Below are 16,527 nucleotides of genomic sequence, written 5' to 3' on the forward strand. Positions count from 1 at the left end.
GGCAATAGGGATTTCGCCTAGGGCGTCAAATTGGCTAGAAACGGCCCTGGCAACACCCATTTTTACTCATGTTTGCTGTTTGGCAAGTGTTAATTTTGGACCTTGCTCACACAGATACACACACATTTACACAGACTGCTGACCTAGAGCATCTCACCATGTAGATGTGAGAGGATAAGTGTGCGGATTACAGTGGTAACCCCACCAAGGGGACTTACATTGCTATTATTACCATACTGCTGATAACAGGAGGAAGAGGAGAGGAGGCTGGGCTTACATTTTTCCTATATGGTGGAGTATATTTTGTATAATTGTGTATATTTTGCATCTTCATTATTATAAATTCTCTCTTGTTTCTGAACTCACTCTTTTTAGGACCTATAACTAGTGGACCCAGAAAGTGTTTGGACACTGAAGTCACACTTAAAAATGTGTGAATGTCACTGCATTATTTACAAAATATCAAACCAAGTGGCATTTGCATACAAATGATTCTAGACCTTTTCTGAAAACGAATGTCACTGAGCTGTTCTTACAATTACTTTAACCAATTGGTGTCAGTGACACTTTAGACACATTAAACAACCAGAATTCATGCAAATAATTTGGTGTCCAGATATTTTATCTTAATTTTGAACAACATGTTCATTATTTTATAGTTTGAACAAGACATTGTGTGACAGATGCACTACTGTTCAAAATTTTTTGGGGGGGGCGGTAAGATTTTTAGATGTTTTTGAAAGAAGCCTCTCATGCTCACTAAGGCTGCATTTATTGAATCAAAATACCGTAAAAAAACAGAATTATTACGAAATATTATTACAATTTAAATATGGGATTTAAATAAAGTGTACTCCATTTACATACTGCATGTTAACATGATTTAACAAAATTAAAGAAATAAACTGACATTTAATCGATTAATTGCAGAAACTGTTACTCTACCACGCTGCATGTGATGTCATTAATAATATTGTTGAACCAACATGGTTCACAATGTGAACAAAAACCGGAGGTGTGAACATGTTTACTATGATTTCGGGAAATGTTTTATTGCGCCTTTCCTAAATAAAACGAAGAATTAAAACAAACAAAAAAAAAATCTTAGTGAACCCGAACTTTTGAACATTAGTTTACTTAATATTTTGTCATATAGTGCAAAGACATTCATGCGTTTTAAGTCCGACTTAAATGGGACTGCTATAGATACACTGTTTGATCGCTCTATCCATGCATCTTTGTTAAACGAGTTGTGTGGATATTTGACCAGGTTTTAAATTTCATCATAAACAGCAGCACAAACTTGCACCAATCACCGATTCCTTGCGAGGTTGCCATGACTCTGTCTTCTGATTGGTCCTGATCAGCAAGGTGACATTGTTTCCTGTCTCTGTGTGGGCTGTGGCATATTTAACAGGACTGTGTGCGTTGAGCAGCCCCGAAAGACTCACCGTTCCGGTCACACCTGAAAGTATGACCAAACATCAAATGACCCAATTTCATACAGCGGTTTTCCGACAAGCCAGCAGTCGGAAATAGACGTCTGATTATATATCGCCTTCTCTTTCATGTTAGTCTACAGGAAGAGATGGGCTTAACAGACCGCGCTGGAAGCCCACTCTGAAGTCACGCTGCCTTTAAAAGTGTTTGGAGCAATAGAGGATAAATGACCTTTACCCTCAAGGAGTGAGTCAGCCATCTTTCCATCAAGGCGGAGAACGGAAGACTTCCTTTGATCAGCTGCCAATCAAAGCACCCTTTCCGTTGGAAAACACACACGTTGCCCTCTATCTGTACCCCTATTGTGTCTGAGTGGGCTGTATCATGGAGATGACAATCTAGAGACATTGAGGGCACGGCAGACAGGCGGTCATCGGCGAGAAAGGAGTGATGGAGAGATTTGGAAGGTGAATGAAAGGGCTGGTTTGTCATTTAATGGCTTCTGTGAGAAAAAGGAAGGGAGGGTGCCGTGCCTGTCTGTGAGCGTGTGTGTGAGCGATTAGTCACTGTAGAATGCTCTGCTGCTTTCCGAGTCTTGCCTCAGTAGCTCCTCACACAGATAGTTACAGAAATAGAAACAGGAAGTGCTTTCATTTCACTCAGCAGCCCTTTAAAATCACAGTCAGATTTGCCGCACAGAGGGAGGTGGGGGAGAGAAAAGAGGGCAGGAAAAGTGATGAGAGGAGATGTGAGGGGATATTTGGATCAGTGCATCTCTATAATAAGCCAGAGCTGTCTGGTGGGATATAGTCTAAGAAAGAGGAACTATCTTTCATTCGGAACTGCAAACGAGGGCTCACGCTGCCTTATGATTGCACAATTTTGTTAGTGCACATTTTCAGGTATAATTTATGCACCGGCAAGTACATCATGTGCTAAAGCTATTAGGGCAGGGTCAGTGGCGGATCTGCAATGTAGGCAGTACTGCGGGGATGCTCCCCCCGACCCAGACAAGCACAACTGTTTTCAACATTGATAATAACCAGAAATGTTTCACAATATTACTGATTTTTTAAAAATGAATTAAATGCATCCTGGATGAGCATAAGAGACTTACCAAACTTTTAAACGGTAGTTAATGCTAAAGTAACTTACAGTTAACCACTTAATAGATTGTTACTGCAGCATTTTTACGCGCTTTTTCAATAAAAATGACAGATTTCTTTTTACAATTTAGAGCAGTGAATCAGTTCAAACTGTGTGTGTGACTCAATCAACTGATTTCAAAGTCCTGATTCAGTATTTCAGATTTTCATATAGGCATATTAAAATTATTTATCAATTTTGTAATTTTGTTTTGTAATTTTGGTGTTTATTACTCTCTTTTGTTATCCTGGAGCATATAAATAAAAAATATTATAATTTTTTTAACAATGTGGAATGTGTAACTGCTTATGGAAAATATGTACTGCTTATTTTTAACCATGTTTTAATGGGTTTTAGTACCTATAGTACTGAGTTTTAGTTTTAGTTGTTTTTTTTAAACAATGATATGCCTCTAATCAGCGCTAATGCAGTATAAATATTGAAATTTATATTGAATATAAGGTTACGCTTTATTTTACAGTATGTGTACATACAGTGTTCTTACCCAAGAAAGTACTGTTAAGTATAAGGTAACTACATGGTTTAAGGTTAGGTTTAGGGTAGGTTCAGGGTTAGTACCCAGTTATTGTAACTGCTAAAATACGTACATAGTATGTATATGTGGAACAGGGCTGTAAAATAAAGTGCTACCGCATATAATTTAAAGGCAGAAAACATATAAAAATATATAAAACTATATGTTTCAGTTACAGTTAAAAGACATTTTCATTGGTCCTAGAATAGAGCCTTGTGGGATATTGTTCCTGCATTCTTTTCATAACCACTTTTTATTAAAGTATATCGCCATGGCCAATTCACAGACAAACATGAAAATGGAAAAGAAGTAGCATCTCTGTCCTCTAGTTTTTGTCTTATATCCTCTTCAGAGTTCTGTCCTTTTTTCCAGCAGTCGCTGCGGCAACAAGAGCATCTCCAGATAAACACGGCAAGACAGAGATACAGGGAATAAGAGACAAAAAGAAACAAAAAAAGAGAGGGAAGCTATCGCTTTAGTATTGCTCTTCGGCTCTGTGTGTGTGTGTGCCAGTACGTGTCTATCCACACGCACATGTATTGTAGACAGAACTCTTACAGCATAGTTTAGTCTAGCCCAGGTTTTAAGGGATGTTTACTCCCTGCCACGTGAACTCCTGAGCTTCTGACACAGATTCATTCTCACTTTATATCAATAAACAAAGCTACATATATGCATTTGACTGCTATATGCCTGATTCAGGCCCTCAGGTGTGTGCTTGTGTGTTTGAGAGAGAGACAGAAAGGAACAGAGTGTGCCAATGAGGAGTCATGACGTTTAAACATCATCTATCTTTGCCTCTCTGAAGTCCTTGCACTCAGGGATCTGGCCTGTCATAACATACACTCCCAACTGCTGCACAGGGCACAAAGACACACACACATTTACACACACAAACACTCTCCAGATACCTGACTCAGTCAGTCATCCCTGAAACAGCAGAGATGCCTAGAGAGAGACTGAGATTGAAGATGTCTCTGTTTTAGCAGTACTTTTTGGGCAAATGTCTGTGCTTAAACAGCTGATATAGAAATGCAATTTTCTAATATTTAAAAGAGTATGTGAAATGTAAATAAGGGAAGTATTTTAATTGTTATATAATTGACAGACACATGGCTTTTTAATTAATATTAAAATGTATATATAATATGTATTTTATATATATGTGTGTGTGTGTGTGATTTAAGAAATTAAATAAATTATCATTTATTATAGAATAAATCTATAATATTTATCAATTAATATAATTATTACATCAAATGATTATAAATTGTAATATTTCAATAACAGAATTTATAAAATGTGTCTGTCTATCTATCTATCTATCTATCTATCTATCTATCTAGTTGTATTATTTAAAAATATAAATGTGAAATGCATATATGTAAATAAATATAATATTTTTAATCAATAAATTCTTGACAGCTACATGGAATTTTTTTATTTTAATATGTATGGAAACACACACACACACACACACACTATAGTTTTATGTCAATTATTTCTTTTAATAAAGGAGTGTTTTAATAGAATATCAGTTTTTGCTGTGATATCTAAATTGACATATAATAGTCAACATTTGAAGTGGATCAAAAAAATGCATCAAAGTTGTCCTAAAACCTAAAACCAATTATTTTCTTAGGACAACTTTGATTAACTTTTTTGATCCACTTCAAATGTTGACTACTGTATAGCATTGCGAAATCTCACGTTCATTTCTATTGTAAGTGTTAAAACTCTCTCTTTCTTCCAGATCCTCCTTCTTCAGTCTTGCTTCCTGATGCACTTCCTCCAGCACGCAGCTCCACGACTCCTCCACGCCCATATACGGGCACGCTCCGCCCCTCCCTCACTACTACCAGGACAACCACCATGGCTCCGCCTCGCCGTCATAACAACATCCTCCCAGAAGCCCTGACACGGTCGCCTCCATCCCTGCAGACTCCAGTCACTGTTGACTATTGCGCCCCACGTCTCACTGCTGAAATCTCCTGGCCACGGACACACCAGGGACAGGTTGCTAAGCAACCGTGCCCACCTGGCACCATAGGTTAGTAAGAGAGTGATTAATCTATTATTAGGGGTAGTATGTGCGCGCAGAGGTTTATTTTGTTTAATGTGTATCGAATCTATCAACTCTTAGGCTTAGCTCTGTGTGTGTGTGTGTGTATGTGTGTTGCGCTCTTGGAAAGATTTGATACACTTCAACAGTGCAACAAAGCTCCTGATAAAATTGAATTTGTTATTCAAACCTGTAATTAATTTATCATTCCGGTGTTTAGAGCTAAACTCCTCATTAGTAATTCTTTATAATTATGTTTAACAATAGGAATTCTCGCAGTACAAATAATTACATAGTAATTTATTATTTAACAGAAATAAAGTGGCCCCTAAAAATGTGAGAATGTCTCCACAATATGTGACAAAATTCAAAACCAAAGTACTGTATAATTCATTAGAAAGATAGAGATTTTAAAAACATTTGCAAAACATTTCACATGGACTTAAAAGGATAGTTCACCCAAAAAATCATTTGCACCCTCATGTTGTTCCAAACCTGGATGACTTTCGTTCTTCTATGGAATATAAAAGAATATATTTTGAGAAATGTCTAAATGTTTAAAAGGTTAATTGCAACCAATAACCATAAACAATAAAAGGACCGTAACTGAATAAACATTAATAAGATTTAAGAGCTGCTCTGGATGAGCAGATTATCGCTTACTAATATTAATGACAAATGAAATATGACATTTTTGGTTGTTCTTCAGTGCTTCACAAGATTTGGAAGTCAAAAGATCACTTCATGGTCTTTTTTGTCATTTTTGGAGCCAGTTGGTCACCATCCAGTTTCATTTTATAAAAAAAAAAGAGGTGCATTAACTTTCTGTTGAAATCTTCTTTTGAGTTCAATGGATAAAAACAGCATATAGGTTTGGAGCAACAAGAGCGCGAGTAAATAATGATAGAATTTAAATTTTAGGGTGAACAATCTCTTTTAAGTGTGATTTAAGTATGACAAATACTTGTTCAAGCCATTGTATGTGGACATGAACGTGTAAAAGTTATGAGAGGTATGTATTTACCTCTGAGTATGTTGAGTTAATATTTAAAAACACGTATTTGCTGTTACTGCGGTTAGCTTGTTCAGGTGTTCTGTCAGTGCCACCTCATTATGTGGGCAGCTGCCAGCTGTTGATTGACACATTATGTACCGCTTGTAAATCTCTCACCCTGCTTGTGTGTGTGTTTGCTTTGACAGCAATTGCAAGGCCATGTTTCTCTCAGTGTGGATGTGCATATGCCTGAGTGAATGTGTGTGTGTGCTGTGTTCATGTTTTTCTTTATTATTATTTTTCAGGTGTAGCCACGTTTAATTGTTTGCTTGGCTACTGGGATCCGAAGGGACCAGATCTGAGCAACTGCACCTCACCATGGACCAATCACATCACTCAGAGAGTGAGTAAAAACATGGCAGCATGGGAAACAAGCTAATGGCATATCAGCCTATTAAAAAAATTCAGTGGACAGCGATATGCCTATAGCAAATATTCTTAAAGCATAATTTGGACTGAAGGTTTTTTAACAGAAGGCACAAAAGCTTATCACAAAGAGCAGCCTGTAGCAAAACAGCTTTAGTGCACAACAAAATGAGGCAAAAATTCAACTGTCAATATCAGCTGCAATTTATTTCACTTTGCGGCAAAATTACAAAGAGAGAGCAGCGCGGCCAAAAGTGTCGTGCAGCAGCGGCTTGAAATCATGTGGCACGTGTGTGTGTGAGTGTGCATGTTTGTGTAAAGTGTGATCATGACTGAAGCTTATCAGTAATGTGAAAGGGTTTCCTTCGTACTGCAGAGAGCAAATCAGAAAATAGGCAGAATCACAAATCTATGAAGCCATTTGTTCATCTACTTATTCGGCCATCAAGGGACAGAGAGAATAAAATCAATATGCCCACGTACATCTCTGGGGCAATTATGACACCAGAATAGAAATATTCATTATTTTGCTTAGCTGAAAACATAGAATTATGCTCTGTCAGAGACTACATACGTTTAAAAATTGTACATTTAAATTTTTAAAAAAAATTATTATCACTTATATTCAAATACTTTTAAAATGCCTGTTTGAAGCCAGTGCATATTTATCCAATACAATTATTTACATTAAGAGAACCAACAAATGGCAATTTCCCTATTGCATTATCATGCATTATATTCAGTAGTTTAATAGTTTACACCTAGCATTAACAACAATATTAAAATTAAACTGGTGACAGCATGTTAAAGATAATTAACATCCATTCATCCTAAACAAAATCTAAATGACTGTATATTATATATGCTGAGTGCATTAATTACTTAAAATAGTTTTGAAAGCACAAAAAAACTGTGAATTTTCCTGTCACTCTTTTGCATCTGGTTGGACCTTTTGCGGTTTATGATCATATTAATAAATTTCTACGCTTGGTTTTAAAGACATTTTCATTTACTTTTGTACAACAAATTATTTTAGTCCAGGCAAAATCTGGGTGCTGACGCAAAAACCAGTTGAGAACGTCATAAGGGCTTGCCCTCAACAGACAGCTCTGCTTTCTCTGCGCATAAAGCTGCAATAGGAGAAAGTATTTTAACGTCAAAAAAATTACACACATCACATTCAATGTGTCTAAATCTAGAGCAGGGCATCTCATTCATTCTCTCAGGAGCCAGCTGAACACTGCAGGGCCTGAATATCACTTTACTAACTTTAAACATCCAGCCTGTCAGTTTCCTATTACCAGCATCCAGCTAAAGTTATCAATTACACAAACATCAGCTCATCTGCAATAAGACGGGGCAATTATGACACCAGAATAGAAATATTCATTATTTTGCTTAGCTGAAAACATAGAATTATGCTCTGTCAGAGACTACATACGTTTAAAAATTGTACATTTAAATTTTTTTAAAAAATTATTATCACTTATATTCAAATACTTTTAAAATGCCTGTTTGAAGCCAGTGCATATTTATCCAATACAATTATTTACATTAAGAGAACCAACAAATGGCAATTTCCCTATTGCATTATCATGCATTATATTCAGTAGTTTAATAGTTTACACCTAGCATTAACAACAATATTAAAATTAAACTGGTGACAGCATGTTAAAGATAATTAACATCCATTCATCCTAAACAAAATCTAAATGACTGTATATTATATATGCTGAGTGCATTAATTACTTAAAATAGTTTTGAAAGCACAAAAAAACTGTGAATTTTCCTGTCACTCTTTTGCATCTGGTTGGACCTTTTGCGGTTTATGATCATATTAATAAATTTCTACGCTTGGTTTTAAAGACATTTTCATTTACTTTTGTACAACAAATTATTTTAGTCCAGGCAAAATCTGGGTGCTGACGCAAAAACCAGTTGAGAACGTCATAAGGGCTTGCCCTCAACAGACAGCTCTGCTTTCTCTGCGCATAAAGCTGCAATAGGAGAAAGTATTTTAACGTCAAAAAAATTACACACATCACATTCAATGTGTCTAAATCTAGAGCAGGGCATCTCATTCATTCTCTCAGGAGCCAGCTGAACACTGCAGGGCCTGAATATCACTTTACTAACTTTAAACATCCAGCCTGTCAGTTTCCTATTACCAGCATCCAGCTAAAGTTATCAATTACACAAACATCAGCTCATCTGCAATAAGACACAGTCAGACACCTCTGCTTCATTCAGACTTTATACGTCTCACTGGTGTTTGTTTGTATATTTACAGTATTATTGCCCTGGCAGACATGCAGGAATGTTTTGTGGCTACAGTTTCAGTTTCATTAGTCAACACGGTGACGGTAACTCAGTAACAGATTCATTTTGGTTCTAATTCTGCTCTGATACATAATAGAATCATGATTCCCTAACTATTTATTACTAAATGATTGCAGATTGTTTCAGCTAATTAGGCTTTATTTCTTATTGGGCTCTGAATTATTAAATTTGTGCTGTGATTTTTCATGTGTAGTTGTGTTTGTGAGTTATTGCTATTGTAATGTTTTAACATTGTGTCTTTCAGCTCCAGAAGAGAGAGCGATCGTGCCGTTTCTTCATACAGGTACTTCATTCTGTCCTGGCTTTGTATGTCGTGTGTGTGTGTGTGTAGACACACATATATTGTCATTGCTTTCTTATTCATGTTCCATATCACTTCAGCATTTACATAGATGTAAAGTTTTCAACATAAAACTGCTTTATACTTGTGTGGCGCCGTATGTGTCACAGCATATGAATCATATTGGCTGTTTGTGTGTGTCTGTGCGTCTGCACTTGTGCCCGTGGGCTGCATTTTTTGCATTTATAAAAGCAGAGCAATTTTTTCTCCTGAGAAAGCAGTAGTGATGTCAGCACTGGTCAGCAGTGTCACATCAGGCGACTGATAAACACACACACACACAGACAGTGGAAAAAAAAGCACAGAATAATGTAGATAAGCCCAAGAAAAGCTCGGCAGACTGAATAAAAGGAAAAGCAAGAGAAGAACTGATTTAGAGGTAGAAAATGACTGATGCATATCTCAAACTGAGCCAGACCGCTCAGTCAACCCTGCCAATACATGACGGATTTATACTGATTTATACCCAATGAGATAATTGAGGTCTAAATGTTGCTCCAGTGTTCTGTTTTTAGTTATCGTTTTTTAGTATTTTATATATTTATGTTTTATGATTGTTTTTTATTTTGCTGTATTTTATATACCAACCAGTGGCAGTTCTGACAAGATAGAACTCAACCAATTAATTGATTATTAAATAATAATAATAATAATTTATAAGTTATTTATATTATTATTTAGGTAATTTTTCCTCATTAAAATGTTTTACCCCTAGTAATTTTGAAAAATATGTTTTAAATCTTAACATCAGAGGAAGACTCCAGTCATATTAGAAGCCTAATAATTTTTTTTTTAATTGAGCAGGTCACCACAAAGAATAGATTTTTAAAAAATAATTCTATATTCACAGAACAATTCTAAATTCACAGAATGCTTATTTATTAATTTATTTATTCTAAATCTGAGGGATCGCTTGCCGTTAGAAATTGACACGTTTCTGTTCATGGCATTGATAACCAAAATCTATTAATTTTTCATAGTCCTGCATCCACACCACTAGGTAGCATTAGTCCAAGGTGACTGCAAAGCAACTTGAACCAAAAAATGACGGAGTGCATTTTCAAATACTCTGCTGAGATTAAATGAGTTTATCGAAATGTCAATTGATCCTGCTGATTTAGACAGAGAGAATTACAGGATTCCATGACAACTGTCTGAAGCCTCCCGGTGCTGACATCAAGTAAATATGGATTCTCAGTGGTCATCTAATATGTAATGCAGTGTGTGTGTGTGTTTCTTCATGCTGGATTAGCTCCTCAGCTTCAAAGCACTTCAGTTCTGCTCCATTTACCAAGTCTGTGGAGAGTATTGCCGCTGTGTGTGTGAAGAAACAGTTTAAAAAAAATCTCTTATCTGTCTCCGCAGTACGAGCACCCAAGTGCACACACACACACACACACACACACACACTTTCCCCTGACCTCTTGACACAGTTTGTCAGAAGATTTCAGAAGCAGTTTTGTGAGGAAGCAAATATAACTCTTCCTTTTTTACCTTTTATCCCAATCGTCTCTCATCTCTATCTCTCCTTTTTCTCTCTCTCTCTCGTAAAAGGGTCATTACTTTAGTGGTGTCAAAATGAATATACTCATCCCGCCTTTAAGACACTCCCTCTCTCTCTCTCTCTCACACACACACACACACACACACCGCTCTACTGTAACTGGGGCAGAATGATTCAACCCAATGGCCAGATTAGCCTGCAGCAAACAACAAAACATCCCTCTGTCCATCCCTACGGATGAGTGCACTACAGTGAGAGACATTAATTACATTACATATCTCCTCGCCACAGATATTATACACGTTATATGTGCAGTAATAATAATGCAAGGTCATGAGCTTCCATAGAGACATGATCTATTTTAAATAAAAGGAATTTGATCTGGAATTATTGTTAGCAGCGTTTTTGTGAAAGTGACGAATATATTTGACCTGCTTTGTGAGTCCATATGTTTATGTTGCAGCATGCTGCACTTTTTCAAATAAAAAGCAACATTGTAATGTGCCGCGATATACTCAGCAAGCTTTTTAATAAACTACAACCTTAAATCTTATTTGTATATCAAGGTTGAGGTTTTAATATCCCTGTGATAATATTCACTGCCAAATTAAAAGGCTTAATATCTTAATATCTCACTTTTTTAAATACTCTTATATTAGTTTCCGCCGCACAGCCGAGGCATTTCATTTTCCTATATAGTGCTCATATAGAGCCATAAATTACCCCTTGCCTTGTGTGAACCTTTGTGTGTGAGCGTTTGCGAGGGTGTGTGAGTGTGTGTGTGATGACAGCTTCTTTCATTTTCACAATGTCTCACGCTCCCTGTGGATCTTTCCTCAGTTTGACAGGTTTATAGTCCAGCACAGAAACTGTGTAGTGTGTGAGTGTGGGTGAAAGTGGAAGAGAAATGGTTTATGGGAGAGGTGGGCACTTTGGGAAATATGTCCTTATTGTGAAGTTCAGGTGTCAGAATGTACTGTATGTCCCTCACCTCCAGAATGCTGACGTCTCTGTTTTTCTCTCTCCTGCAGGCCATGGTCGAAACGGTGAATAACCTTCTGCAGGTGCGATCCCAGGCGGCGTGGAGGGAGCTGTCTGTGGCCGAGCAGCTGCGATGCGCAACCATGCTGCTGGACACGGTGGAGACGGGCGCCTTCATGCTCGCAGACAACCTCCTCAAAACCGACACTATACAGGAGAGCACCGACAACATACGTGAGTTTACGAAACCAGTCCTCGCGATGTAATAAGTATGCACATTTCTGGTCAAATCAGATTTCACCTTTGTGTCTCCCGCTGCTTGGTTTGATTTCTCCTGTCACGAGGAGACAAATAAATGAAGTTAAACAACAGATGGATAAAACCTATTTTTTTGGATAAAGAAAACATGAAGGAAATTCCTAAAGCTGATTCATAACAAGTTTTAGAAAAGTTTTGTTTGGCTTTTATTTTTAATGTTTCGTTATGAAGTTTGACATGCTGAATACGAAAATCTCATGACTTTTTGCGTGTCATTAACATAACAGCTTCAAAAATATGTTGATAACTTCTACAAGCTTATCTGTTATTACACATGCCTACAAATGATGTGCAACATGCATAATATTGAGCTAACAACAACATTTTAACAAAAATTAGTCGTCCAAAACTTCAGAAGTGTACACTGGATGATTTTTGTCTGTTATGGCTGGAATGTTCCAGAAAGCGCTAGAATATTCCAGAATGTTACAGAAACTTCTAGAATGTTCCCGTCCTTGAAAAAGCTAAATATCTTAAAAAAAACTAAACAGGCAAAATTAGTACAACAACTTCTCTATACTGAACCAATGATTCATAATTAATGACAGAAGTTCTGAAATTTACCTGGCCTAAATATTTACCAAAATATTAATGCTGCGTGAAAATAAATTGTACAGTAATAATCAGCACCACAAAGTCAAATTTTTGTTATATTGTGTCATTTGATAAGAGCCATAGAAATCAATTTGATCTCTTAATGTGGTGGGTTTATGTAAAATAATAATAAAGTCACAGTTTCTTCACATACTGTGCATAAATCTTCAAAACATCATATAGGGATTTTAATTCCCGCTATCATTTTTAACACTTCCAAAGACGCTTTTCAAGAGGTGTAAAAATGCATTAATGCATTGCAATGCATCATTTACAGAATTGAATAATTCATTATTATTCTACATTATAATGTTTTTTATTATAATAATACAAAAGGCATTCAAATGCAAAATACAATTCTTGAGCATGTGAATGTAAAACGAATTCTAATATTGTATCAATGCTACAGACAGTTACACTTGTGTTTTCAGCATCGTGTTTCGCAAACATTAATGAATGAAGAGTAACTGAGCCAGATCATGACCACATTTTTGATTTTGTGATCATTTGCATCATTTACTAAAGAATCATACTGCAGAAACTAATTTAGCAGTTAAAATATAAAAAACTTATTTAAACAAGAATAAATATATTTTAGAAGCTACACTGCATGACTTTTTTAACTTAAGAAGAAACAAACTTTTATTGACATTAAATTAATTCACAAAATATTAAGCAGAACAACTATTTTCAACATTGATGAAATAGATAATAGTTCTGAGTTTTTATCATTGTACTACTATCAAATATGATAAACTATTTTTTTTTTTGCAGATATGTGTTTGATGTATAAATTAATTCATGATCTTGCGCCACTGCCTCTTAAGCAATGTGTGACTTTCTGTAAGGACAATTTTAGGGAAACCAGGGCATCCGAGGTGACTGTTCAGCTAAATTTAAGAAACCTCTCTTTGGACAATCAGCTTTTTCAGTTAGCGCAGCAGAAAGATAGAATTCAGTGCCTGCTCATAATATTAGAGAGTGTACATCATTTAGTCATTTTAAAACTGCACTCAAAATATGGCTTAAGAAAAATCAAGTATGTGATCACAGATTTGTTGTTGTTGTTGTGATTTGATGTTGTGATATTGTCGTGTGATATTATTATTTTTTTGCTCTCTCTTTTTTATTTCATTTTTTATTTTTGTATTTTGTTTTATTGTCAAATGCAAAATACAATTCTTGAGCATGTGAATGTAAAACGAATTCTAATATTGTATCAATGCTACAGACAGTTACACTTGTGTTTTCAGCATCGTGTTTCGCAAACATTAATGAATGAAGAGTAACTGAGCCAGATCATGACCACATTTTTGATTTTGTGATCATTTGCATCATTTACTAAAGAATCATACTGCAGAAACTAATTTAGCAGTTAAAATATAAAAAACTTATTTAAACAAGAATAAATATATTTTAGAAGCTACACTGCATGACTTTTTTAACTTAAGAAGAAACAAACTTTTATTGACATTAAATTAATTCACAAAATATTAAGCAGAACAACTATTTTCAACATTGATGAAATAGATAATAGTTCTGAGTTTTTATCATTGTACTACTATCAAATATGATAAACTATTGATGTTTGACTTTTTTTTTTTTGCAGATATGTGTTTGATGTATAAATTAATTCATGATCTTGCGCCACTACCTCTTAAGCAATGTGTGACTTTCTGTAAGGACAATTTTAGGGAAACCAGGGCATCCGAGGTGACTGTTCAGCTAAATTTAAGAAACCTCTCTTTGGACAATCAGCTTTTTCAGTTAGCGCAGCAGAAAGATAGAATTCAGTGCCTGCTCATAATATTAGAGAGTGTACATCATTTAGTCATTTTAAAACTGCACTCAAAATATGGCTTAAGAAAAATCAAGTATGTGATCACAGATTTGTTGTTGTTGTTGTGATTTGATGTTGTGATATTGTCGTGTGATATTATTATTTTTTTGCTCTCTCTTTTTTATTTCATTTTTTATTTTTGTATTTTGTTTTATTGTAATGGATTGCTGTAATTTTATGTACAGATGCAGATTAGCTATCTAGCTAACTTTGGCACAACATTTGTGTTGTGCATGGTTCCTGTTAAATACATGAAATAAACTAAACTAAGAAGTGTTTCTTGGGGGAAAAAATAGCATATTAGAAGGATTTCTGAAGGGTAATGTGACACCGAAGACTGGAGTAATGAGTAATGATAAGTAAGGAGATATATAAATATAACCAGTTTTGTATTTTTAAAAATGATTTACATCATATATACATTTCCCCCCCCCAAAAGATGCACATATACACTGTGTGCTAGGGGTTTATATGTATGGTCTGATGCATAAAAAACACATTGTCACATTAGAGGTAAACAGCAGGGACACACGCTTCAAGTACACTCGAGCCAGATGCAACGAAGCGTGTCTGTGCAAAACACAAGAGCGCTCCACACAGGGGGTCTCGTTCTGTCTGACTCATGCGGAGGAATCCATGCCTCGTCTTAAGAAACAGACAGAAGTGGTCAAAATGTGTACTGACTGACACAGGACTGCCACAGATACAGAGAAAGCAATTTCTCAGAGAAAATACAGAGATCAATACGAGCATTCAAACGTGACATTTGAAACCATTGCTGTGTTAATTGTGGAATGCTCTAGCATGCTGTTAACTGCTCTCATGCTGCCAGTCAGTGCAGGCAGGAGGCAGTTTTCTTCAAGCTGCTTGGGAATGAATGGGCCCTGTGAAACTGAGACAGTGCAGTTAAAAAATGAATCTAATCTATAATCAATATTCAAACCAATGCTAAAAATAATGTTGCAAATTAAAGACAGCATCAAAACAAGCAATCTCTCTAGAAAAAAATATACTTTTCAAAAAATGTGATTATATTTATATATATATATATATATATATATATATATGATGGGCCCTGTGAAACTGAGACAGTGCAGTTAAAAAATGAATCTAATCTATAATCAATATTCAAACCAATGCTAAAAATAATGTTGCAAATTAAAGAGTTAAAGTGCTGTCAAATCGCATCCGAAATAAAAGTTTGTTTACATAATATGTGTGTGTACTCTGTATATATGTATATATACTGTAAATACACACATATACACTTAAGAAATATTTACATATATATATATGATTTATATTATCAAAACATTGCTGAAATTTTATAGCTGCAACAATCACTCAAAACCATGGTCTCATGCACATACACACGCACACACACACGCACGCACGCACACACACACACACACACACACACACACACACAGACAGTTTTACAGCTAGGGTTTAAAATTAACATTCACCAAACGCCAGATGCAAATAAAAATTGGCTTGGGAGAATACATAACAGCCAGTTGGCCTTTTCTAGGAAATGCAAAATAATGCATTATTCTTTCTATTTACGCAATGATCAGTGGCTGTTGAGCAACCAACATCTTTTATCTCAGTGGGAAATTTACTGGAATAAGTTTGCCTAGAAAGCCAACCATTTTTTTTGGTTTGTCTTTTATTGCCCAAAACTTAATGCAAAGACACATTTATGTAGAAACACATTCATGACATTAGCCTCCAAAACAACACTAATAATAAAATCGAAATGTTCACAATTTCAGCTTTTCTTTAAGAGATGCTGTGCATGACGGACTCTCTGACCCACTGGGAAATAGCTAATGCTTGTTTTTTACCACAGGAAAAAAAGCAGGAATGACATGCACCTGTTCATCCTGGCTCACTTGATACCCAAGGTCAGATGCGACATGACTAAAGAACACTTAAAGACATGACTAAACAACTTAGCAGATTTTTAAATGCATTTTCATTCAGCATGCAAGGAGATACAGGTAT

The 16,527-nt window shown here is 35.7% G+C and overlaps 1 protein-coding gene across 1 annotated transcript in view; it reads left to right on the top strand.

Annotated features, from left to right (window-relative positions):
• LOC107562597 (adhesion G protein-coupled receptor L3-like) overlaps window positions 1-16,527 on the top strand; it is a 112,742-nt gene that overhangs the window by 63,376 nt on the left and 32,839 nt on the right. Inside the window, exons 7-10 of the mRNA XM_016247262.1 lie at window positions 4,875-5,171; window positions 6,483-6,580; window positions 9,188-9,226; window positions 11,819-12,002. Coding sequence (XP_016102748.1) covers window positions 4,875-5,171; window positions 6,483-6,580; window positions 9,188-9,226; window positions 11,819-12,002 — 618 coding nt within the window. The remainder of the gene's footprint in view (window positions 1-4,874; window positions 5,172-6,482; window positions 6,581-9,187; window positions 9,227-11,818; window positions 12,003-16,527) is intronic.

Source organism: Sinocyclocheilus grahami, unplaced genomic scaffold (assembly GCF_001515645.1).
Source record: "Sinocyclocheilus grahami isolate Dianchi unplaced genomic scaffold, SAMN03320097.WGS_v1.1 scaffold829.1, whole genome shotgun sequence".
Lineage (NCBI taxonomy): Eukaryota > Metazoa > Chordata > Actinopteri > Cypriniformes > Cyprinidae > Sinocyclocheilus > Sinocyclocheilus grahami.